The 24,382-nt window shown below is 45.0% G+C and overlaps 1 protein-coding gene across 1 annotated transcript in view; it reads right to left on the minus strand.

Annotated features, from left to right (window-relative positions):
* The window catches only part of LOC306977937 (putative ferric-chelate reductase 1), a gene marked incomplete at its 5' end in the record, with an annotated part of 79,405 nt that extends 61,558 nt beyond the window's left edge, over positions 1-17,847 (minus strand). Inside the window, 5 exons of the mRNA XM_079576375.1 lie at positions 5,257-5,451; positions 10,825-10,972; positions 11,046-11,134; positions 15,360-15,496; positions 17,658-17,847. Of these exons, the coding sequence (XP_079432501.1) occupies positions 5,257-5,451; positions 10,825-10,972; positions 11,046-11,134; positions 15,360-15,496; positions 17,658-17,847 (759 nt within the window). The remainder of the gene's footprint in view (positions 1-5,256; positions 5,452-10,824; positions 10,973-11,045; positions 11,135-15,359; positions 15,497-17,657) is intronic.
* Between the last annotated feature and the right edge of the window lie 6,535 nt (positions 17,848-24,382).

Raw genomic sequence — 24,382 nt, forward strand, 5'->3', positions numbered from 1 at the left:
AAATTGTGAGCTTTGTAAAAGATGCTTATTGTGCATTATACTGTACATGTATTTGATTTTTGTCTCTTTTCTGTGTAGGCTGGTCAGCAAAAGGGATGTTTCACAGCACTACAGTAAACTAAGACATCTGTGATCATGTCTGGTTCTGCTGCATGAACGTAACGCACTGGAAAGTGAACGAGTGTACAGTGAAAGGTTCAACGGCGTGAGGTCATTCTGAAAGAACGTTGGTTCAAAGAAGTACTAAAGTATGTGAAGTTTAGGTATTGTATTTACAATTTCTTTTTAAATGTAAATTATAGAAGCTTCAAAGTATGCATTATTTTTGTAGATCAACAGCACGCCTGGAGACATCTTATGTACGCCCGCAAAAGATACAGATGACTCGCCCATTATGGATACAAGAATGCAACTCTCAGCCTTCACCGTGTACACAGATCTGCAAAGAGGAATACTGATGGATGTATAATTGCATACAGTATGTACACATTTTGTAAACTATGTATCTTCATTGCTTTTCTACGATTTACTTTTTTAGCATTATTTTGTCTCTATTTCAGATACCGGAAAGTATTCAATAAAAAGTCCAGGTGCCGCAGGATTTATACAGTGAAGGTTGAGATGGACAGTTCATATATTCCAGAGCTCCAGACAATGATTGTTGCTGCACGCCGTGCAAAAGTGAGATCCTCAGACAACTGGGTTTGCTGTAAACTGACCCAACAACCCAGGAGTTACTCCAACACCAGCACATAAGGAGATGGTATGGACTCATTTACTCTTCTCACAATATTGACTATAGAAATTGCATACGTCTATGTATCCATAACATTATCCTTGTTTTTTACAGGTCAACAATTGCCACAGAAAAAACATCATGATGTTTTTTTTTATATATAAATAAATAAATAGTTGTTGAAAAATATTTGACCATTGTTTGATTCTATGTGTAACCAAATGTTTCCCTGACAAGTTATGAGATGGTATTTCTGTGCATGTTTTTTTTTTAGGTAATGTGTTGCTGTGTGTGCTTTGAAATTACAAACTGTATTACATTGCATTCTTTATTCTCATGAAAACAAAGCAAAGTGACTTCAACTGAAATGTTAATTACACTCGACATGTGGCATAAATCCAATGTAGGGCCCACTAGGATCAGTGTGTCTGATTTAGTCTCTACTTGTGACACTTTAGAAATGCAGTTCACTGGAGGCTGCAGGCAGCATGTTTTTTTCAATATCAGTGGGCATTTCTGCACTGGGGTGTGTCCAGGAGGTGCAGAGTGAGAGATGATGTCAAACAGAACACCAGGGTCTTTGTCCACCGTCCTGACCTCCAGAGTCATATTCTGTATGTGCATACCAAAAGAAAGAGTAGTTTTTATTACAATTGCTGTAAATGGCTACACAGACTTCTGAAGGGACTTGCACGTTCGAAGTGTAGCCTCTGATTATGACCAGGGGCTAAATCCTCTTCACTAAGGTCTAAAGCTGGGTCTCCAGCATGCTTCCACGACCCTGGCCACAGATGCTTTTGGAGATGGTCTGCTTGATGCTGCAGGTGGGGTTTATTCATCATCGGAGGATCCTCCCATTACAGAGCTTTGCAGAAGATGAAAGATAACATAATTAGAAAAAACAAAAGCAATATGGACTAAATCTGAAGTGGTCTAAAACACACCAAAAAGACGACAGGACAATAAATCGTACGCTAGCTGTTAGCATATCAAAGAAGTAAACACAATGTCGCGTGCTATAAACCATGCCAAACGATGTCAAAACTACATGTTTACTAGTTATACCAGTTTATTTGACATTTCAGTACAAAGTTAGCTGCATAAACGTGTTATCGCCGTCAAAAACACAACGATTTTCTAACATAAAATGCATTGTTACCTTGGAAAACTCCATTGTTGACAATGTCACCGTAATGTCTCTCCTCGTCACTTCTTGGCCCATTGAACCTCGCGCGTGCACGGGAAAACAGGCGTGGCTTCCCCGACAAATCAGGAGGGGAGGGGCGGGAGCTGGAGCCGTTTTTTTCAAAAAAGAGAGCTCTCTCTCTTTATTCCTGACAAACTCCAGACTATCACTTTAAAAGTTATCCAAATTACTTTTCTAACTCTTACGGTTTTTATGCAGCAAAGCCGCAAACTGGACAAAGTATTTTGCTATTTTTTGCAAACAATAAATGGCTCCCATTCGCATACATGAAGCCCAATTTTGATCATTTTTTTTGTCAGGTGTTAAAGTCCGTCCTAAACACTCTCATTAGGCAAAATTCAAAATTGGATTTGGTCGCTCCGATCAGAAAAGTCAATCACACCGATTGAGTTTTCTGAGCGACCAAATCCAATTTTGTGCCAAATTATTTTAATTTTCGTAAAACAAACATTTGTACTCACCATGTAATTCCTATAGGGGGCGCTATCGCGCCAAGTTTGAATTTTGCCTAATGAGAGTGTTTATGCCATATTTTTCACAGTGTTGCCGTAGCGATGACCAGAACGTCCCATTTTATTCTGATGGAAAAATGTGAAACTCCATAATTCAGCAACATGTGCTTTTTCTATCTCCTCCGAGGAAAACCTGGTGAAGAAGATCTAGAGAAGTGAGGAACCAAAGCTTATCCAAAGTACTTGGATAAACTAAGTATTTTCAACCCTAAGTAAAATTTAAAAATATGCTTCAGTTTGCAGATATAGTGTGATACAAATTCATACACCACACTCCAAATTATTATGCAAATTGTATTTCAGTATTAAAAAGGTAAAAAAAAAAGTTTCTCAATGAAACTCATGGATGGTTTTGTGTCTCGGGCTCTTTGAATCACTGACATTAATCTCAGAGACCTGGGATGATTCGTTTTCAGGTTAAGCCCAGTTAAGGGAAAAACTACTGAAAAAGGGTGTTCCACATTATTAAGCAGATCATCATTTTCAAGCAATAAGGGAAAGAAAAAGGATCTCTCTGCTGATGAAAAGAGTGAAATAGTTGAATACCTTGGTCTAGGTATGAAAACCTTCGATATTTCATGAAGCGTAATCATCGCACTGATAAGAGATTTGTGGATGATTCAGACACACTCGGACACTGCAGATAAAGGCACAATGAGGACGGTTTCTGCCAGAAAAACACATCAGATTAAGAGAACAGCAGCTACAAAGCAGCAGACAGGTATTTGAAGCTGCTGGTGCCTCTGGAGTCTCCCGAACATCAAGGTGTCGGACCCTCCAGAGGCTGCAGTTGTGCATAAACCTTCTATCCGGCCTCCCCTAAACTGTTCATTGAAGCTGAAGCAGAAACGGCTGCAGTGGCTCAGAAATACATGAAGACTCATTTTCAAACAGTCTTGTTCACTGATGAGGCCGTGTAACCCTGGATGGTCAGATGGATGGAGTAGTGGATGGTTGGTGAACGGCCACAATGTCCCAACAAGGCTGTGACATCAGTAAGGAGGGGGCGGAGTCAAGTTTTGGGCCAGAATCATGGGGAGAGAGCTGGTCGGCCCCTTTAGGATCCCTGAAGGTGTGAAAATGACCTTTCTGACTGACCACTGTCTTCTATGCTACAAAAAGAAGAGCCGTGTTTTCCCGAACAAAATCCTCTTCATCATGACAACGCACCATGTCCTGCTGTAAAGAAAACCTCTGCATCACTGGCTGCTATGGGCATAAAAGGAGAGAAACTCATGATGTGGACCCCCTCCTCCCCTGACCTCAGCCCTATTGAGAACCTTTGGAGCCTCAACAAGAAAAAACTTCTATGAGGGTGGGAGGCAGTTTTCATCCAAACAGCAGCTCTGGGAGGTTATTCTAACATCCTGCAAAGAAATCCAAGCAGAAACTGTCCAAAAACTCACAAGTTTAATGGATTTAAGAATTTTGAAGCTGCTCAAAGAAGGTCCTATGTTAAATATATAACTTGACCTGTTAGATGTTTTTGATTGAAATAGGATTGGATTTCAGTAAATATGACCTCCTAATGCTGCAAATTCAACAAATGACCATTTTCAGTTAATTACAAGCTTTAAAATGTATTGAAACGATGAGTTGCATAATAATTTAATAATTCAGTAGATTTTGAGTTTTTTACTATATTTATATTTTTTTTAAATACTGTTATCACTGGGAGATTTTTTCAACCACATTTAAATGATCCTCTACCAATGATGCTGACTCTCATTTGAGTTGACAATTTAGGAAATCAGAGAAAAATGTCATTTGCATAATAATTAAAAATATTTTCTCTGTATAGTGTACACATTTTTTTTTCCGACAAAAACGTTGACAGATACCAAGAGGGCACATTAGCGCATTCCAAAAATCCTAAAACCTGGTCTCCGCCAGGTTCGCGGCTGGCGTAGGCAAATTAAAGCCGGTCTCTAAAACAGGCCGGGGCTTTTATTAGAAACTATAGCAGTAGAAATATTCCCCATGTTAGGAATTTGTCTCATACTCGTGCAAATGAAAACTCACGTGCAGGAAGTAACAAACGGGAACCCGGGCCATGGGGAACGCTGCGGAGGAGCTGATCCGAGCGTAACTTTGACACAGATTTAGCCACTTTTCAAACCTCCTGTGACGATATTTGGAAACAGGGCAAATGTTGTGTGACCCTCCAGGGTTTTAATAAAGTCTCCATCGCGTCTTCAACGCACGTCCAGCTGCTCCGTGTGCAGGTCAGTCCCACGCCTCAAAATAACTCCTCCCATCAGCGCGAGCGTCTCGTCTTCTCTCGGGTCAGTCTCATGATCGATCACAAACACAAACGCTCCGTCTAAACTCGCCTTTTACACAAGATAACAACAAATAATCCGGTCCGGTAAAAACGAAACAGAAACCTGCAGTGACATTGATGTCAAAGCTCCGCTAACAGCAACGAAACACTTCCTGTTGTCCCGACAAAATAAAAGGCGTCAATGTTCCAGCCACTGGGAGAGGGTTTGAAATGTTCATTAATAAATGAACCTAATATTTTAGGTGAAAATGGACACAAATCTCGTTTTTCTTCGTTTTCCTGGTCGTCCGTTTTTCTCAAAAAGAAATAAAGGCCTGGTCCTGATGCCCTTGAGTAAATAAAGGCCCCGGCCTATATTAGAGCATTTACGGTATATTTCATTATTTGTTTCAATGTGTGTGTGGGTAAAAAGGCAGGAAACATATAAAAACACCTTTACTTTTGACACTTATTGATAAACTGACGGTGAGGTAAACATTTTGTAAATTATGTGTGGAATAATGATATTATATATTACCATTTCCTGGTCGTTGGAGAAGCCAAAGGAGATGTATCCATCTGAAGGGCCAGACATTTGGAACAGAACAGCAGAGGAGCCAGGGGATACCAGCACGGCCGACAGGAAGAAGCAGTAGATGTCCTGAGCCGGGTCACAGTGTGAGGGCTCCCTGAAGCACACCTTGGACTCTCCACACCCCCTGGCCGAGATGTCCTGCAGGGGAGACCACATGTACCAACAATGGACTCTAACCTCCCAGTAAAATTCAAATATTTTGTAGATCTACTGAATCATTCAAGCCTATTTACACAAATCGTTTGGAAATGTTGCCGTCTTCTGAACATATGACCTCAACTTTCTAGAAAAGCTCAAATGGAAGTCCTCTTCAGTGCTTAAGTTTCTAATGAGTCATCTGCGGGTTGACGAGTAGCGCCATATGCTCCAGACCGGGACTGGCCGTCGGGAGTGCGGGAGTTTCCCGGTGGGCCGACGTTTAGGGCTGGTGAATAGACCTGTACCTCACCACACTGGCCCACAATAGACACTGACGTTCAAGTCATTATTTGGATGCAATTGCACAACTCATCCCTCAGATTTATCTGACGCCTTTTACACTGCTTGCTTTCTTGAGTTATGTTTTCCAGATAATGGGCGTCAGAGATATAACATTGCTCACCCCTCACATCATATTTGCAAATACAAGTGAAAAGAGTTTATTGTATCACCCCTCAGGACCCAGATAACCTCATTTTTATGCATTTTGGACAGATGTATGCAGTAAGTGCATGTTGGGAGTTGTCAGTGCAATTTGGAAAAGTGCACAGACAACTTTTCCAAACTGGTTTCCATTGAGAGGATCTACAATGTTTTGCCTTTTTGGGATTTCTATTTTCACTCTACACCTCAATAACTCTGTGGTGAGTTTACCATTTCATTACCTTAATCTACACTCGGATCATCAAGTTTATTTGTGTTGCAGTCATGAGAGGAACATCCTTAACAAAGCGTGCATTTAAGATTGTGTTGTGGAGGATGAATAAAGAGACGACAATATATGGAGTCTACAATTTTTAATCCACTCCGAACAACAACTCAGGCGGGACAACTTCGCGCCAGTCACTCGACAACACTTCTGCTCTCACGGAAAAAAACAGCCCTTCACAATAAGGGAGAGCTTGTGTGTTATAAAAATAAAGTAATGACACCACAGTTTAGTCATTTTACAAATGTTCCAGCAAGTTAAAAACGAGACATTAAAGTTCTGACTAGCATTCTTAGGGCGGCATGGTGGCGCAGGGGTTAGCGCTCACGCCTCAGAGCAAGAAGGTCCCGGGTTCGATTCCCACCTGGACGAGGTCTTTCTGTGTGGAGCTTGCATGTTCTCCCCGTGTCTGCTAAACATGTACTAAAAACTAAAACATGTACAATAGATTCCCCTCTGGGGCCAGGACTCCCCTGAAAAAGAGATTCTTAATCTCAGTGCAACTATCCTGGTTAAATAACAGTCAATAAAATAATTAAATAATGCTGGCATTATGCTATTTTCCTGGGGCTTGTTATATTGCTCTGCTGGAAAACCACTGCGTTGTGAAACTCTGACGTTTTTTACGTCATAGTGTCAAACACTATGACGTCTGTAATGTACTGCCTTACAGCCTGATTTTAATTTATAAAACAGCTTAAAAAAAATGATAAAGGAAAAAAAAAAAAAAAAAATTAAAAAAGGAAGCGCTTCCAGGTCAGCGCTGTAAACAAACGCAAATCAAACGACCCCTGAGTGTCTGAACAGATGTCATGTTTGCACTGCAGGATGTGAAGAAGGAGCTCTTTCTAATCTACTCTGGACACGCCTGTTTGTTGCGTTTGGAGCATCTTCAGCTTCGTTTGCCATAGTCGAATCAGTAGACGGATCACTTTTAGTTGTTTTCTTTTATTTTTCCAACATGTGCGTTAGGGAGCACTGTCCATCGCATCATTTTAGAGCGGGCACAGGAAGCAATGAAAAACAAACAGGAAGTAGCTGCACAGTACTGCTTCAACTTAAAATATGAATACATTTCACAATAAAACGCACTAACAGTACATAATGAGAACACAAATCCAACACCCCCCTTGTTCTCATGTTGTTGCCCCTAACTTAAAGCTCTCCAAAGAACCATTTTTTAAACTTAACTACAGTGCCTCTCGTTAGTATTCATACACCTTGAACTTTTGCACATTTTGTCATGTTTACAACCCTAAACATAAAGATTTTATTTTGAGTTTTTTACTGAACGTTCACACACAAGTAACAGACAACTGTGAAGTGAAAGCAAAATGATACATGATTCTGTTATTTTTTTTAAAATAGAAAAGTGAAAAGTGGGACTTGCATAAGTATTCATACAGCATGAATTAATACTTTGTGGAACCCCCTTTTGCTGCAATAACAGCAGCAAGTCTCTTGGGGTATGACTGTACAAGACTTGCACATCTAGAAACTGAAATTTTAGCCCATTCCTCTTTACAAAACAACTCCAGCTCTGTCAGATTTGAAGGAGAGCGTTTGTGAACAGCAGTTTTCAGATCTTTCCACAGATTTTCAATAGGATTTAGGTCAGGACTTTGACTGGGCCATTCTAACACATTAATATGTTTTTATTGAACCATTCCATTGTAGATTTATCTTTGTGTTTAGGGTTATTGTCCTGCTGAAGGTGAATCTCCGCTCCAGCCTCAGTTCTCTTGCTGACTCCAGCAGGTTTTCCTCCAAAATGTCTCTGTATTTGGCTCCATCCATCTTCCCAACTATTCTTACAGTCTCCCCAGTCCCCACTGAGGAAAAGCAGCCCCACAGCATGATGCTCCCCCCTGTATAGCAGTGTTAGGTTTTCTCCATACATAACGTTTTGCATTTGGGCCAAAAAGTTCAATTTTTGTCTCATCTGACCAAACCACATGGAGCTGTGTCCTCCATATGACTTCTAGCAAACTTCAAACGGGATTTTTTATGGCCTCCTTTCAATAATGGCTTCCTTCTTCCACTCGTCCATGAAGGCCAGATTTGTGTAGATACGACTTATAGTTGTCCCATGTACAGATTCCCCCAGCTCAGCAGCAGCACTTCGCAGTTCCTCCAGAGTTATCTTGGGGCACTTGGTTGTATTTCTGACCAGTGTTCTCCTTGTTCGCTCTGATATTGTTGGCAGTGGTGCTTTACTCTTTCCATTTCTGAACGATGGATTGAACAGTTGCTCCGGGAGATGTTCAAATCTTGGGAAATCTTTGTATAACTTAACGCTACTTTAAACTTCTCCACAGCTTTATCCCTGACCTCTCTGGTGCTCCTTGGCCTTCATGATGCTGTTTAGTGACCAATACACTCTGACCACAGCTCTGAGGGCCTAAAAGAACAGCTGTAATTATACTGAGAGTAGATTACACACAGGTGGCCTCTATTTAATGGTAAGGCCAAGGTGTGAACATTCTGGAGTCATTAGGAATGTTTTAAAGGCAATTTAATGCACTCAGAAAATGCTGTATGAATACTTATGCACGCCCCACTTTTCACTTTTCTATTTTTTGAAAAATAACAGAATCATGTATCATTTTGCTTTCACTTCACAGTTGTCTGTTACTTGTGTGTGAACGTTCAGTAAAAAAAATCAAAATAAAATCTTTATGTTTAGGGTTGTAATCATGACAAAATCTGCAAAAGTTCAAGGTGTATGAATACTAACGAGAGGCACTGTATTTTTGCTCTTGTTACGGGTTTTGTCAATATGTTGGCTGTCAAATCCTCTGATGGTCAGTACACAATATTGATCTTTCCGTCTTTTAAAGCTTCTCGAATAAAGTCATACTTTACACCAATATGCTTTGACCTCTGTCTGTTCACTGGATTTTTGGTCAGAGCAATTGCTCCTTGATTGTCTCCAAACATGGTGGTACAAGAGTACATTTTATTGTCCATCCCATTTAACAGTTGGGTTAAGTACATGCTTTCCTGTGTAGCAGCTGTGAGCCCTATGTACTTCACAAGTCGATAAAGCCATAGTTGGTCGCTTCCCTGTTTTCAAAGATATCGCTGGACCTTGTTTTGTAAGAGCAAAACAATACCCTGTTGTACTATGTCTGTCTTCTACCAAAGATGCCCAGTCAGAGTCGCTAAATGCCACAAGATTAAGTTCTCCACTGCTTTTCTTAAAGAAACACATAGTTATTTGTGCCTTTAAGATATCTGAGGACATGCTTTGCAGTCACTAAATCTTCCCTTTTTGGTTGTGCTAAAGTTTGTGAAAGTTTACTTACAACCCAGCTTATATCTGATCGTGTGCAAGTCATGGCGTATATAAGACTGTCCACCATTTCCTGGTACTCTCTGGAATTTACAGTCTCATGTTTGTCATTTTCTTCACTATTGGTAGTGTCCATTTTCAACTCACATGGTGTAGACCTGGGTTGCACTCAGCCAAAACGTTCTAGCATTCTTTCAATATACTTTTTCTGGTTCATTGTGATTTCATTCTCTCTTTATTCAAACTGTATCCCTAGAAAATAGGTTATTCTCCCCAAGTCCTTCATGTTAAATTTTGATCTCATTGTTTCTTTAAATGCATTAAGTAGTTCTAGGTTGCAAGCAGCGATGATTAAATCATCAACCCAAATGGTTACAAGTACAGTTTCATTCTCAACACATTTCCTGTACACACAAAGGTCTGAGGGGTTTCTGTCAAAACCATTTTGTTCGAGGTAATCATTTAAGAGTTTGTACCAATTACGACCAGATAGTTTCAAGCCATAAAGAGATTTCTTTAACTTGTACACCATTTTTTCTCGTGACCCTGTATGTTCAAAACCTTCAGGTTGGTCCATGAATATTTCTTCCTCTATGGGGGCATGTATGCCGTCTTGACGTCCATTTGATGAACAACAAGATCTTTCTGAGCCGCTATCTGCATAAGAGCCCGTACAGATGTAATGTTAGCTGTTGGTGCAAATGCTTCATAGTAGTCTATTCCTTCTGTTTGGCTTATATCCTTTTGCTACAAATCTAGCTTTCAACATTTTTCCATGGTCGTTTTCTTTAAGTGCGTACACCCATTTTCCACCTACAGTGGTTCTACCTTCAGGGAATGTTTTTCAAATGTCTCATTTTCTTTTAGGGAGGTCATCTCTTCTGCCATAGCTTGTTCCCACTTGGATGCAGTATTTTGGAGGTTTTGTTTCCCTTTTGGATAATGTTCCTGTTGACCTTCTTGCTCAGTTTGTGTTGTTTCTGCTGTGTCATATTTTGTTTCATCTGTCTCTCCCTCAAAGTCCTGTATTTGTTCATCCTTTTCATTTTGTTCACTGGGTACCTGGACGGGGCCTTTCTGTGTGTCATGTTGTCCCCGTGTCTGCGTAGGTTTCCTCCGGGTACTCCGGTTTCCCCCTCTAACTAAAAACATGTACAATAGGCCAGGATGAATAATGTGTTTGAGTGAATGTTTGATGGTGTCCGACAGTGAGAAAAAAATGTAAATGTAAAATGTAAATTTTGTCTGTCTTTTCATAAAGTGTATGCATACATCTGGTTCTCACTTTCTGAGTTTGATTGGGACTCACCAGAGCGGTGGAGGGCCGGGCTGTAGAGGCGCCTGTATTGCCTGGGGTAGATGTTTCTTCAGTGCTGTTGGAGCCTGCAGACTGGAACTTTACCAAAGGACTGGCCACAGCCACCCAGTATGTATTGAAGCCCTCCACAAACGTGGCACTAGAGAACCATGTGGCAGTGATTACAAGTGATGCCTGAGCTAGGACAGTAGAATCAAACAGAGGAGGCTTACTGGAACTGAACTGATCGCTCACTCGCTGGTCTCCACTTGAACTCCAGCGAGGTCCGATGGTCATCTGAGGTATGGGACACCGCCGAGTCCTAAAGTGGAGCAATGCTCAAGTAAGTATATTCATAATAAAAAGTCCTTGTTTCTACTTGTCAAAAAATCACCGTGTGGTTCACAAGCTAAAACTTTCTTACAGACACTAACTTGACTGTTCATCTGGTTCAAAATGTTAGTATTGGGAGTATATAGTATTCAGAGTAACTCCTATCACCAACTATTCCAACTTAGTGCAGTCTTTGCTTGGGCTTTTCTGGAATTCTACAGGTGCTCGTCATATAATTTGAATATCATGAAAAAGTGCATTTACTGTAATTCAGCCATTTAAAATGTGAAACTATGATAGACTCATGACATGCAAAGTGTTCTGTCTTTGATTAATATGTGCTTCCCCTTTAGTTATTTTATTGTTTGCATATGCTGAGTGCCATCTAGTGGACAAGCCTGGCCAGTGCAACTATTAGCGTTTTACTTTGAAGAGAACTTTTAGCGGAAGTTGCTTGTTTAGCAGCGCAGCAGACAGACCACGGAGGCAAACAGGTCCACAGTTTTAAGACCACTATGTCTTGTTTTTACGTTAGCTTGTGTTTGCATCGCCGGTACGTTTGTTCAAAAATGTATTCATGTCCATGCATTATCTGTGATGTGTTTAGTTGTTAAGGTTGATACGAGCAATCGTAACATAGACTTTTGTAGCGTGCTATTGCCGCGAAAATGGCGTCTCGGGCGCTTACTTTTTTTATTTTGTGTTACATGTGGTAAACTCAGTGCAGTACATGCATTTTATGCACGCATGCATTGTGTAATTGCATTGTTTCTTCTGCCTTTTTTTGAAAAATTGTTTTACCATTTTGAAGCTTCAATAAACCTGCTGAGATACACAAAGTCTGCCGAGTCATTGAGGCAAGAAAGGGTAAACACCAGAACAACACACAAAGTGACATATGTCAAGCCTTTGTTTGTTATAATTGTGATGATTATGGCTTACAGTCCATTTATAGAATATTCTGAAAGTCATTTTCTGAGATTTTTTAATTTAGGGTTTTTACCCTCCCCTGTCGCGGCGGCAATCCCCGAACCCGGTGGTGGCACCCGGAAGTAAGGGATGCCGTCAAGCTGAAGAAGGAGTCCTACCTGGCCTTATTGGCTTGTGGGACTCCTGAGGCAGCTGAGAGGTACCGGCAGGCCAAGCGTGCTGCAGCTCGTGCGGTCGCGGAGGCTAAAACTCGGGTCTGGGAGGAGTTCGGAGAAGCCATGGAGGAAGACTCTGGCAAACCATCCGGCGCCTCAGGAGGGGGAAGCAGTGCTTCACCAACACTGTTTACAGTGCGGGTGGGGAGCTGCTGACCTCGACTGGGGATGTCGTCGGGCGGTGGAAGGAGTACTTCGAGGACCTCCTCAATCCCGTCGTCACGTCTTCCAATGAGGAAGCAGAGGCTGGGGACTCTGAGGTGGGCTCGCCCATCACCGGGGCTGAAGTCACCAAGGTGGTGAGAAAGCTCCTTGGTGGCAAGGGGGTGGATGAGATTCGCCCTGAGTACCTTAAGTCTCTGGATGTTGTAGGACTGTCTTGGCTGACACGTCTCTGCAACATCGCGTGGCGGTCGGGGACAGTGCCCCTGGATTGGCAGACCGGGGTGGTGGTCCCTCTCTTTAAAAAGGGGGATCGGAGGGTGTGTTCCAATTACAGAGGAATCACCCTCCTTAGCCTCCCCGGTAAGGTCTACTCCAGGGTGCTGGAGAGGAGGATCCGGCCGATAATTGAACCTCGGATCCAGGAGGAACAATGCGGTTTTCGTCCTGGTCGTGGCACACTGGACCAGCTCTATACCCTTCATCGGGTACTCGAGGGTTCGTGGGAGTTCGCCCAACCAGTCCACATGTGTTTTGTGGATCTGGAGAAAGCGTTCGACCGCGTCCCTCGTGGTGCCCTGTGGGGGGTGCTCCGGGAGTATGGGGTCCGGGGCCCTCTGTTAAGGGCTGTCCGTTCCCTGTATGAGCAGCAGGAGCTTGGTTCGCATTGCCGGCAGTAAGTCAGACCTGTTCCCGGTGCGTGTTGGTCTCCACCAGGGCTGCCCTTTGTCACCAGTTCTGTTCATTACTTTTATGGACAGAATTTCTAGGCGCAGCCAGGGGCCGGAGGGTGTCCGGTTTGGGAGCCTCAGGATCTCATCTCTGCTGTTTGCGGACGATGTTGTTCCGTTGGCTTCAACGAACCAGGACCTTCAGCACGCACTGGGGCGGTTTGCAGCCGAGTGTGTAGCGGCCGGGATGAGGATCAGCACCTCCAAATCCGAGGCCATGGTTCTCCACCGGAAAAAGGTGGCTTCCCCTCTTCAGGTCGGTGGGGAGTCCTTGCCTCAAGTGGAGGAGTTCAAGTATCTTGGGGTCTTGTTCACGAGTGAGGGACGGATGGAGCTTGAGATGGACAGACGGATCGGTGCGGCGTCAGCAGTGATGCGGTCGCTGTATCGGTCTGTCGTGGTGAAGAGGGAGCTGAGTCGGGGCAAAGCTCTCGATTTACCGATCGATCTACGTTCCCACCCCCACCTATGGTCATGAGATTTGGGTCATGACCGAAAGGACAAGATCACGAATACAAGCGGCCGAAATGAGTTTCCTTCGCAGGGTGGCTGGGCGCACCCTCCGAGATCGGGTGAGGAGCTCAGTTACCCGGGAGGAGCTCGGAGTAGAGTCGGGCATCTGTTTCGGATGCCTCCTGGTCGCCTCCCGCGGGAGGTGTTCCAGGCATGTCCTTGTGGGACAAGGCCTCGTGGAAGACCCAGGACACGGTGGTGGGACTATGTCTCCGAGCTGGCCTGGTGTCGCCTCGGGGTCCCCCCAGAACAGCTGGAGGAGGTGTGTGTGGATCGGGAAGTTTGGGCATCTCTGCTGAGACTGCTGCCCCCGCGACCCGGCCCCGGATAAAGCGGAAGAAAATGGATGGATGGATGGGTTTTTACAAGCTGAGCCATAATAATCAAAATGATAACAAATAAAGGCTGCATAACTTTGCACGTAATCATATATTAGCTTCACAGTTTAAGTTGAATAACATAAGTAAATGCACTTTTTAATGATATTCTAATTATATGACGAGCACCTGTATGTTGTTACCGGCATACTACAATGTTGACTGCAAAATGATCCACTGCCAGTAACAGAGTGTGGGCAGTACGAACTGAACCAGCATGTGTGGATAGGGTCAGGTTTTAGAGCGTGACTGAGGAAGGTGACTCAGCAGTTAGCGCCACTCAGTTCAAAGAAGACGCCAGCTTCACCTCGTGCGTCTATTTCTGCAGAGTTTGGAAATATGTGTCTTCTTGTCTTCTGTTTTCTAAATAATATAATTTCTTAGCTTAAAGTGAAATAACAGTTGTTTCTCTGCTATCTCCTGTGACCTCCTGCTGACCTAAGTTGGCCTTCTGGGTGACCATGGAACTCAGGAGGTTGCTAACTAGGCAATTGCAGTTGTAAACTTATACAGTAGTTGTAAATGTATATAGTAGTCATCTGAAGCAGGATGTTCATTTGTTTTCTGTTTGGTAAAGAATGCTTTGATGTAGACCTATAAGCTGGGTCTTCTTTTAAACCTGCAGACTCTCTGCGACTGTCAGCACGCTGTCATCTTGTGCTAATAAAGGCTCTAAGAACTGCTTTGCTTTTAGCATTTTTCTTGGCATTTTTCTTGGCCACAGCATCCACAAGAGCGATCATGTCACGCTATGGAAACCTTCAATCATTCTTCCATAATTGTCTTAGTAAAATGGCCTTGTTATCTCATGGAAGCAATTATAGAGATGTGGTTAGGGGGAGACATTTAGATGAGAATATTCATTTTCTACTGGGGAGAAATTTGTCTTTGACACACCAGACAGCAGGTACAAACAAGAACACAGTGACAGGTACATCAAACAGCACAATCCACACACTCTGTGGCAGAGTTTATGTACATTTCGAACTTCACTTACAGATTCATGCACCAAATGGCACTTAACATAATGTAGATATACTACAGTCAGGACATCATATTACGCAACCTGACTGGCAATAGGACCGGGAGAGACTTAAACAAATTGTGGAATAGGATAAGGACTTGTTGGGCAGATGATTGGGTCCCCTCTCCCTGTGCTCTGCTGGAGATGTTTGAGGAGACAGTTGTGAAACAGGGCAGAAAACATCAGCTGAACCCGCTCACAACATGCATTAAGAGTTTAAGAGGTTAATGTACGTATTTGGTGTAGGGTGCACCATACTGACCGCTGCCCCCCCACAGTTGAGGGTCTGGGTCAGCCTCGGCTTGGTAATGAAGGAGCCCACAGCAGTGGTACTGCCCACCTCTCTGGCCTGCAATAGGAAACCTTCAAAGGAGCGAGAGGAGGGAGCGCTCAGGACAACTGCAACACAGAGAGACAAGTTCATAGCATTTTCAAAACATGTGCCCCTCATTGACTGAGGTCCGATCATTGTAATCCTGCTCTGTGTTTTGAAGTCACTACAGCGTCAGGGCTCTGTTCCAACTGCAGGAGGAGCACACTCTCGATGGTCTACTGCTCCCCTCCCTCAGTGTGTCAGGCAGGAAGGGATAGGGCTGTGCAGATTGATCCAAGTATTGATAGAATTGATACCAAAGTTAGTATCACTGAAGTAATGACACCAGCTTGTGTTAAACATGGAGCGTGTGCAGTGACGGCGAAGGGTCATATCTGGCGTGCTCCATTGGGTGCACACATCATGGTAAACACACAGAACAGAAGTGCTTATTCCCATTTAACACAATAGTACTTAGTATTATTGTCAGAATCTGAAATACCAGCTCAGTATTTACTTGGTATTGATCAGATTCAGGTATGGCACAGTGCTAACCTGAGGCAGTCTGTTAGAGCTCCTGTAGGTAAAACATCAACAGTGGACTGAATCTTCACTTTAAGAACATAAACTGCAATTACATTACTGGATCATGCAGTACTTTCATACACTAACAGCCCTGTTCAGATCCTGGCTGACCTTCAAACATCTGTGTTATGACTTTGACTTTGCACCGTGCAGAACGTCCAAGAGGTATGTTCCAGCAACAGCAGTGGGACAGTTTTTGTTTTGTTCTCCTTAAAGGGACTAGACGGAGTTTAAAAATGTGAAAATTACCCCCTACATGTTCCAGCAATGTCCTAATGTGTAGAGTGAGCCCAGACCTGTTCACCACAACTGCCTCTAAAATCCTGCACCGTCACCCAAACAGATGTTAAATCCAAAGTGCCGTCATGCATTAGCTTAATATCGAGGCTGCAGTTACGCGTAAGACCTGAGGTGGCAGTAGTGAGCATAAAAATGTCAATTTCCATCTAGTCCCTTTGAACCTAGGGACTACAGATGGAAACCAGCATTTGTCTTGTAATCTGTTCAATAATATGCACTGTCCCTATGAAATAAATACATTAATAAATAAATTGTGTTGTAAACGCAGATATGTGTGGACACTTTTATATTTATGTAGTTGGGACACATGAGTCTCATACATGTAAACACACTTACAAATGCACTGTCCTTCATTCTGACCTATTGTACATGTTTTTCGTGGCAGAAGATTAGCACCTTTCACAGACAGAGTCACAAAGCTTGGATCGACCTTCCTGCTGTGAAGCACGAGCGCTAACCACTGCGCCACCATACCAATTAGTGTATCTAATTATAATATATATTATTATATTAACTATTATTACTAACTATTATCTGTTAACTGAAGTTGCAGACTAGTCTACTAGTGTTTCTGTGACCATGACCCTGAAAAGTGACCTTGTTGGGAAGTTGGAAGTTGGGAAACGAGCTTATAAACCCGTCCATGTGAACAACTGGGTGGCTACAAATGTGTAAGGAATGAGGATAACCACAACTACCATTTTAATTTAGCAGCTTCCTCTTCAGCGTAGGACCTCTAATTTATGGGAATACCAAGACTAATGTTTTCACACACACAAAAAAAGGCATTTAAACAACGATGAATATTATTGGCATATGGTGAAACAGTTTATAAAGTGGCTCTTGGGCTGTAGTGAAAGACAGAATCTAAGAAATTGTTGGACCTTTGTTTAGCCCTGGTTTAATTTTCACAATAAATATACTTAAATTTGTTTTTGGATCTTACCAGTGTAACAGTGGTGTTCGCTCTGCGTTGTGTTTAAAAAATAGGAACTTGCAGGACACAGTGTACAATTGGAGGAGGCAAGGGCACTGACACTGTTTATTCAGCAGTGAAATATATAAAATAAGAAAAATGTCCAATTTAGTCTCTTCTCCTGGTCCTGGCTGCTGACTTGTCTGATCTTCCATCTGCTCTCTCACCATGTGCGTCGTCGACGAGGTCACATTTTCAGAGATTTAATAATGGCGTCATTTTAACCCCGTTACACCAGTAACATACAGTACTTTCGGAAATAATTAACTGTCATTTGAAAGAAAAAGGTTGTAGACGACTGAGTTATAAACCTCTCACCCTCATTTCTCCAGAAAAATAATGTTTGTAAAGTTATGTCAATAAAGATGTATCATAATGAACCTTACTTGTGACATCCTGCCCTGCGCTGTAGCTGGTCCGCTCCGTGCTCACCATAAACGGGCTCTCACTCGTCTGGGGGCTGCTCCCGGTGTGCCTTGGTTTCATGTCCACACAGCTGGTCACCACCTTCCCGTTACTGTAGCCCTCAGCACGCATCACCAAGCAGCCCAACAGCAGCAGCCGGACACTCTGCATGGCTCAAGAATGACCGCTTCGCTCCCACAGCCGACACGTATATGCACAATGAAAGCATTCAGCCAAACAAAGAGGGAGGAGATTAGCACACACCTGAGCCCGGGGCTTTCCCCTGGGACACCTGCGAGGGGAATGCTTTGGAGAAACAAGGAATTAGTGCATCAGGTCACGTTGCAGAAAAACAGAAAACAAGCCAGTCAGAATCAGAGGTGGATATGATATAATTAACATAATTCTTTTCTTTTCTCTTTTTTGGGTCAAGGATAGTACGACCTGGTGAAAGTCCAGGGACATTTTAGCTTTGCAAGCTTATTATAATTGTCTGACCTTTTACTTATCAACTCGGGAAGACAAGGCTTGATTCAGATTAGCTTAAGTATAGACATATATCGCAAAGCTTTCACTGTGAATATTCAAAATACTAAATCTTCACACTCTATGTGAAACATCAAAAATACGTATAGTGTATAATCCTGTAAAACTTTGGACAACAATCAAATCTTTAACAGAAGCGAATAGGACAGTGATCACCATCTGAGTGTTAATGATAACAAAAACATGTATTCTTTGTTGTTTCAACCAACATTTTAGTTATAGTTCATAGCTGGCCATACCGCGTTTCTCTGCCCAGTCCCGTCAGACGTGGAAGCTCAGCAGGGAAGGGCCTGGTCGGTACTTGGATGGGAGACCGTTTAGTAACACCAGGAAGCCTAGCGAATGTAGTGTGTGAGTGAGTGAGTGGTGGTGGTCGGAGGGGCCGATGGCGCAGACTGGTTGCCTCGCTTCCGTCAGTCTACCCCAGGGCAGCTGTGGCTACAATAGTAGCTTACCACCACCGAGTATGGAGCGAATGAATAGTGCAATGTAAAGCGTCTTTGAGTGTCCAGAAAAGCACTATATAAAACCAATGCATTATTTCTAAAATGGTGGTTGTGGGGTAAAGTGAGACAGTAATCCAGGTGGGCCTGGCCTGTGTCCTGAGTCCAGGCTCTTCTAACTGGTCCTGATGGTCCTGAGTCCTGAGTCCAGGCTCTTCTAACTGGTCCTGAGTCCTGAGTCCTGAGTCCAGGCTCTTCTAACTGGTCCTGATGGTCCTGAGTCCTGAGTCCAGGCTCTTCTAACTGGTCCTGAGTCCTGAGTCCTGAGTCCAGGCTCCTCTAACTGGTTCTGATGGTCCTGAGTCCTGAGTCCAGGCTCTTCTAACTGGTCCTGAGTCCTGAGTCCTGAGTCCAGGCTCTTCTAACTGGTTCTGATGGTCCTGAGTCCTGAGTCCAGGCTCTTCTAACTGGTTCTGATGGTCCTGTGTCCTGAGTCCAGGCTCTTCTAACTGGTTCTGATGGTCCTGTGTCCTGAGTCCAGGCTCTTCTAACTGGTTCTGATGGTCCTGTGTCCTGAGTCCAGGCTCCTCTAACTGGTTCTGATGGTCCTGAGTCCTGAGTCCAGGCTCTTCTAACTGGTCCTGAGTCCTGAGTCCAGGCTCCTCTAACTGGTTCTGATGGTCCTGAGTCCTGAGTCCAGGCTCCTCTAGCTGGTTCTGATGGTCCTGAGTCCTGAGTCCAGGCTCTTCTAACTGGTTCTGATGGTCCTGAGTCCTGAGTCCAGGCTCCTCTAACTGGTTCTGATGGTCCTGAGTCCTGAGTCCAGGCTCCTCTAGCTGGTTCTGATGGTCCTGAGTCCTGAGTCCAGGCTCCTCTAACTGGTTCTGATGGTCCTGAGTCCTGAGTCCAGGCTCTTCTAACTGGTCCTGAGTCCTGAGTCCAGGCTCCTCTAACTGGTCCTGAGTCCTGAGTCCTGAGTCCAGGCTCTTCTAACTGGTTCTGATGGTCCTGTGTCCTGAGTCCAGGTTCTTCTAACTGGTTCTGATGGTTCTGTGTCCTGAGTCCAGGCTCCTCTAGCTGGTTCTGATGGTCCTGAGTCCTGAGTCCAAGCTCTTCGTGCTGACCCCCAGACACCAGCTGTTCTGACCACCGCACTGTGAATGTTAATTAATACATTTGAGTCACATTATGTTGTATTTCATTTACTTTTAAAGTCGCCTACTTTGGATCACTTTTCAAAAAAAATGTGACCCCGAGACTGTGTATTAGTTACAATAGCTACTACTATTTTCCTGAGCTGACCCCCACACACTAACTGTTCTGACCCCCACACTGTGATGTGGTAGCCACTTTTGATCACCTTCAAACATATTAAAAATGCTTATTTGACCAGGCCCCATGATTCTTTTATTCGTCGAACATTAGTTTGTGAATGTGTGTTTTATTGCTATAACATGTGTTATTATGGTGTTTCTAAAGTGGTTCACTTTACCCCACTGATTTCTCTTGTCTGTCTCATTTTACCCCACAGGTGAGGTAAAGTGAGGGACACTTGTTTTAGGAACAATCATGTTTTCATTGCATTTGTCCTGAAGATTTGCTGATCATTTCCATAGCTGGAAAACATCCTGAAATAATGGGAAATGTGTTCATTATACTGATAAATAACTTAAGCTCAGCGAATGTAAAAACTGTATCACATTACCCCGCGCTCCCCTAATACAAGTGTTAAAGGGATGATTAGGGGGTCTTTCATCTGCCCCTGGTGTGTGGCCAGAAAACCACACTTGCAACTTCCCTGCCTCTGGGTTAAAGCCACTAATACATACTAATGGAATCACTAAGAAAACGGCTAACTGCGGGCAAAGCTAACTGCAGGCTAGCACCACTTAAACAGTATTTACAGCCAAGTGTGAGTGAAAAAATGATCCAATGTGTAATTGGAAGTACAATATCCCTCTGTCCCTTTGTCTTTTCTGTCAGCGTAGTATTTACACTCATGGACAATTAATGATTTAAAAAACGCAAAAGGCTATGACACCTGCAGTTGCACTTATGGCCTCTAGGGGCATGAGTTACTTAGTTCTGCTTTATAGGTCGATATCACCATGGGACCGCACCACAACAAAAGTGTCCTTAGGAATGTAAGCACAATGGACAAGAGTGTGGGATGAAATTCAATGATGATTTCGATTATTTCACTAGATGATCACAAAAATAGAGAAAAATAGAGAAAAAACGATTATTAAGGATGCCCTCCCGCTCGTCCATCCAAAGCGCAAAAGGTTTGTGTGACGCGTCTGATCAGCTGAAATACCAGCGCAGCGTGATAGAACTGTTAATAATATCATACTAATCATTTTTGCTCACCTTGTGCTGAAGGAAAACAGCTGTTTAGAAGCCTCGATCTCCTTGGTCCAGGCCCTGGTTTTGTTTAGTAGAAGAGTCTAAAACTTCTTCAGGAGCAGATCAACGGAGCTCAAAGCAAGCTTATTACTTCACGCTGCTGAGATGATTGTTTCTGTTCCCTTCGTATTTCACATGCTAGAGGCTCAGGCTTTGGTCTTACATAAAAACATTAGCGCTGTGTGATGATGTCATCAGGCCGTGCGGCTCTGTTGGACAGGTGTGAGGGCTGGCCAGGTATCTTGCTATGGCGCCAGCCCCTGCTGGCTGCAAGTTACTTCGGCTCAGCTACCTCTCTCCTACTTTTTGCTCTTATCTTTATTTATAGACGTGTTTTTAAAATTTTCTTCAAGTAGACTATACATTGTGCATTTGCACATGGGAAGCTGCTTTTGTTGCACTTTTCCCTTTTATTTGTGATGTCTTCTGCACTTTTGGGATCCGCGTCTCTAAGAGGATTTCCTTCTTGTTGTTCTCGTTGCCACGGTGACACACACGGTCCTCTTGTTTATTCACGGGAGCAGCTTCTTGGACTCAAGGACTCAGCTCTCATGCATGTGGAGAGGCCGGTGATCCCCGCCGAGATACGCAGAAAACGCAGAGGCTGCAGAGGTGGACGCAAGAGGAGAAGATGGCTACCCTCAGTCATCCTGGGTAATGAGGAGCTGGCCGCACTAACCCGCCATCAGAGGGCTTATCGGGAGTGTGGACTGATGTGCTTTACGGAGACGTGGCTGAACGGGAATATACCGGACTCTGTGGTTTCCCTGGACGGATTTAAACTGGCGCGCGCAGACCGGTGTGTGGAGGGGAGCGGGAAGAAGAAAGGCGGGGGAGTAGCTGTGTTTGTGAATGAGAGATGGTGCCACCCCGGCCACGCGCACGTGAAAGAACAGATATGCACCCGGGACCTGGAGATGATCGTCGTCAGCATGAGGCCTAGGTATCTACCGAGGGAGTTTTCACACATGGTGGTGTTGTGCTTGTATATCCCCCCCCGCAGCCTGTGAGCGCATCCACAGTACCGTGACCCAGACCCAGATGCGTCATCCCCGCGCCCTGCTGCTCATCACCGGTGACTTTAATCACGCCTCTCTTTCTGCCACTATCCCCACACTCACGCAGGATGTTAAGTGCCACACAAGGAACAATAAGACCCTGGACCTTCTGTATGCTAACGTGAAGGGCGCTTACACCTCTGCCCCCCTCCCCCCGCTCGGACGCTCAGACCACAATCTCGTCCTACAGCGGCCGGATTACACACCCAGGGTGCGAAGGGAGCCAGCACAGAAGAGGTCTGTGAAAGTGTGGAGTGAAGAGGCTGAAGAGAGACTTAGGGACTGTTTCCAGACCACAGACTGGAACATGATCTGCAGCTCTCATGGAGATGACATCGACGGCCTGACCCACTGCATCACAGACTACATCAACTTCTGTGTGGAAAACACTGTACCAACCCAGAAGGTACGGTGTTTCTCCAACAACCACCCCTGGGTGAGCCCTGAACTTAAAGCCCCCCTGAACCAAAAGAAAAGGGCTTTCAACTCAGGGGACAGAGAGGAGCAGAGGAGAGTCCAGCATGAACTCCAGTGGAGGATCAGGAAGGCCAAGAAGGACTATGGCGAGAAGCTGGAGCAGAAGCTGGTGCAAGGCAAAGCACGGGACGTGTGGAGGGGACTGAAGAACATCTCCGGTTTTGGACAGAGAGCCAGAGGGACAGCTGATGGAGACCAGCGCGGGGCGGATGAATTCAACCAACATTTCAACCGGTTTGATTCTACCCCCACTCCCTCCTCTTCCCTCCCCCAGCCACCTTCACCTGCCTCCTGCACCCACGTCTCCAGACCCCACCATACGGACTTCCTCTAGCACCTGCCCCACCCCCGGTAGTCCACCCCCACACCAGTCCCCCCCTCACTCCCCCCTCTCCATCACACTGGACCAGGTGAGGAGGGAGCTGAGGCGACTGAAGCGGGGGAAAGCTGCAGGACCAGATGGCATCAGTCCCAGGCTGCTGAGGACCTGTGCAGACCAGCTCTCCAAGGTCCTCTGCCACATCTACAACCTGAGCCTCAGCCTGGAGAAGGTCCCCGTCCTGTGGAAGACCTCCTGTCTGATCCCGGTTCCTAAAACAGCGCACGCCAGGGAACCGGCCCACTACAGACCAGTCGCCCTGACCTCCCACCTGATGAAGACGATGGAGCGGCTCATCCTCACCCACCTCCGCTCTGTGGTGAGCCCCACCCTCGACCCGCTGCAGTTTGCTTACAGACCCAACATCGGAGTGGAGGACGCTGTCATCTACCTGTCGGAGCGGGCGCTCACGCACCTGGAGCACGCCGGGAACGCTGTGAGGGTCATGTTCTTTGACTTCTCCAGTGCCTTCAACACCATCAGGCCGGCGCTGCTGCGGGGGAAGCTGGAGGACGCGGGAGTGGATGAACATCTCACCGCATGGACCATCGACTACCTCACGGACCGACCACAGTATGTGCGGCTGCGCAGCTGTGAGTCTGAGGTGGTCGTCTGCAGCACCGGGGCCCCTCAGGGCACCGTCCTCTCACCGTTTCTCTTCACCATCTACACATCGGACTTCACATACAACACGGACAGCTGTCATCTCCAGAAGTTCTCCGACGACTCCGCCATCGTGGGCTGTGTGTCTAAGGGGAACGACCTGGAGAACCGGTCAGTCATCCTGGACTTTGTGGACTGGTGTGAGCGCAACCACCTGTGCTTGAACATCAGTAAGACGAAGGAGATGGTGATCGACTTCACGAGGAAGCCACTACCGCACACACCGCTGAACATCCAGGGGGAGGACATTGAGGAGGTGGACAGTTTCAAGCACCTGGGTGTTCACCTCAACAATAAACTGGACCAACTCCCTGTACAAGAAGGGCCAAAGTCGCCTCCACCTTCAGAGGAGACTGAGGTCCGTCTGAGGAGACTGAGGTCGTTCGGAGTGAGCAGGCCTCTGCTCAGGACTTTTTATGACTCTATGGTGGCCTCTGCTCTCCACTACGCTGCCGTGTGCCCCGAGCAGCACAGAGCGGGACAAGAACAGACTGAACAAGCTGGTCAGGAGGGCCAGCTCCGTCCTGGGCTGCCCCCTGGACTCTGTGGAGGAGGTGAGGGACAGAAGGGTGTTAGCCAAGCTCACCTCCATCATGGACAACACCTCCCACCCACTGCACGGGACTGTAGAGGAGCTGAGCAGCTCTCTCAGTGGCAGACTGAGACACCCTCAGTGCAGGACGGAGCGCTACCGCAAAGCCTTCATCCCCACTGCTGTCAGACTGTACAATAGG

Source organism: Gobius niger, assembly GCF_951799975.1.
Source record: "Gobius niger genome assembly, chromosome: 18".
Classification (NCBI taxonomy): Eukaryota; Metazoa; Chordata; class Actinopteri; order Gobiiformes; family Gobiidae; genus Gobius; species Gobius niger.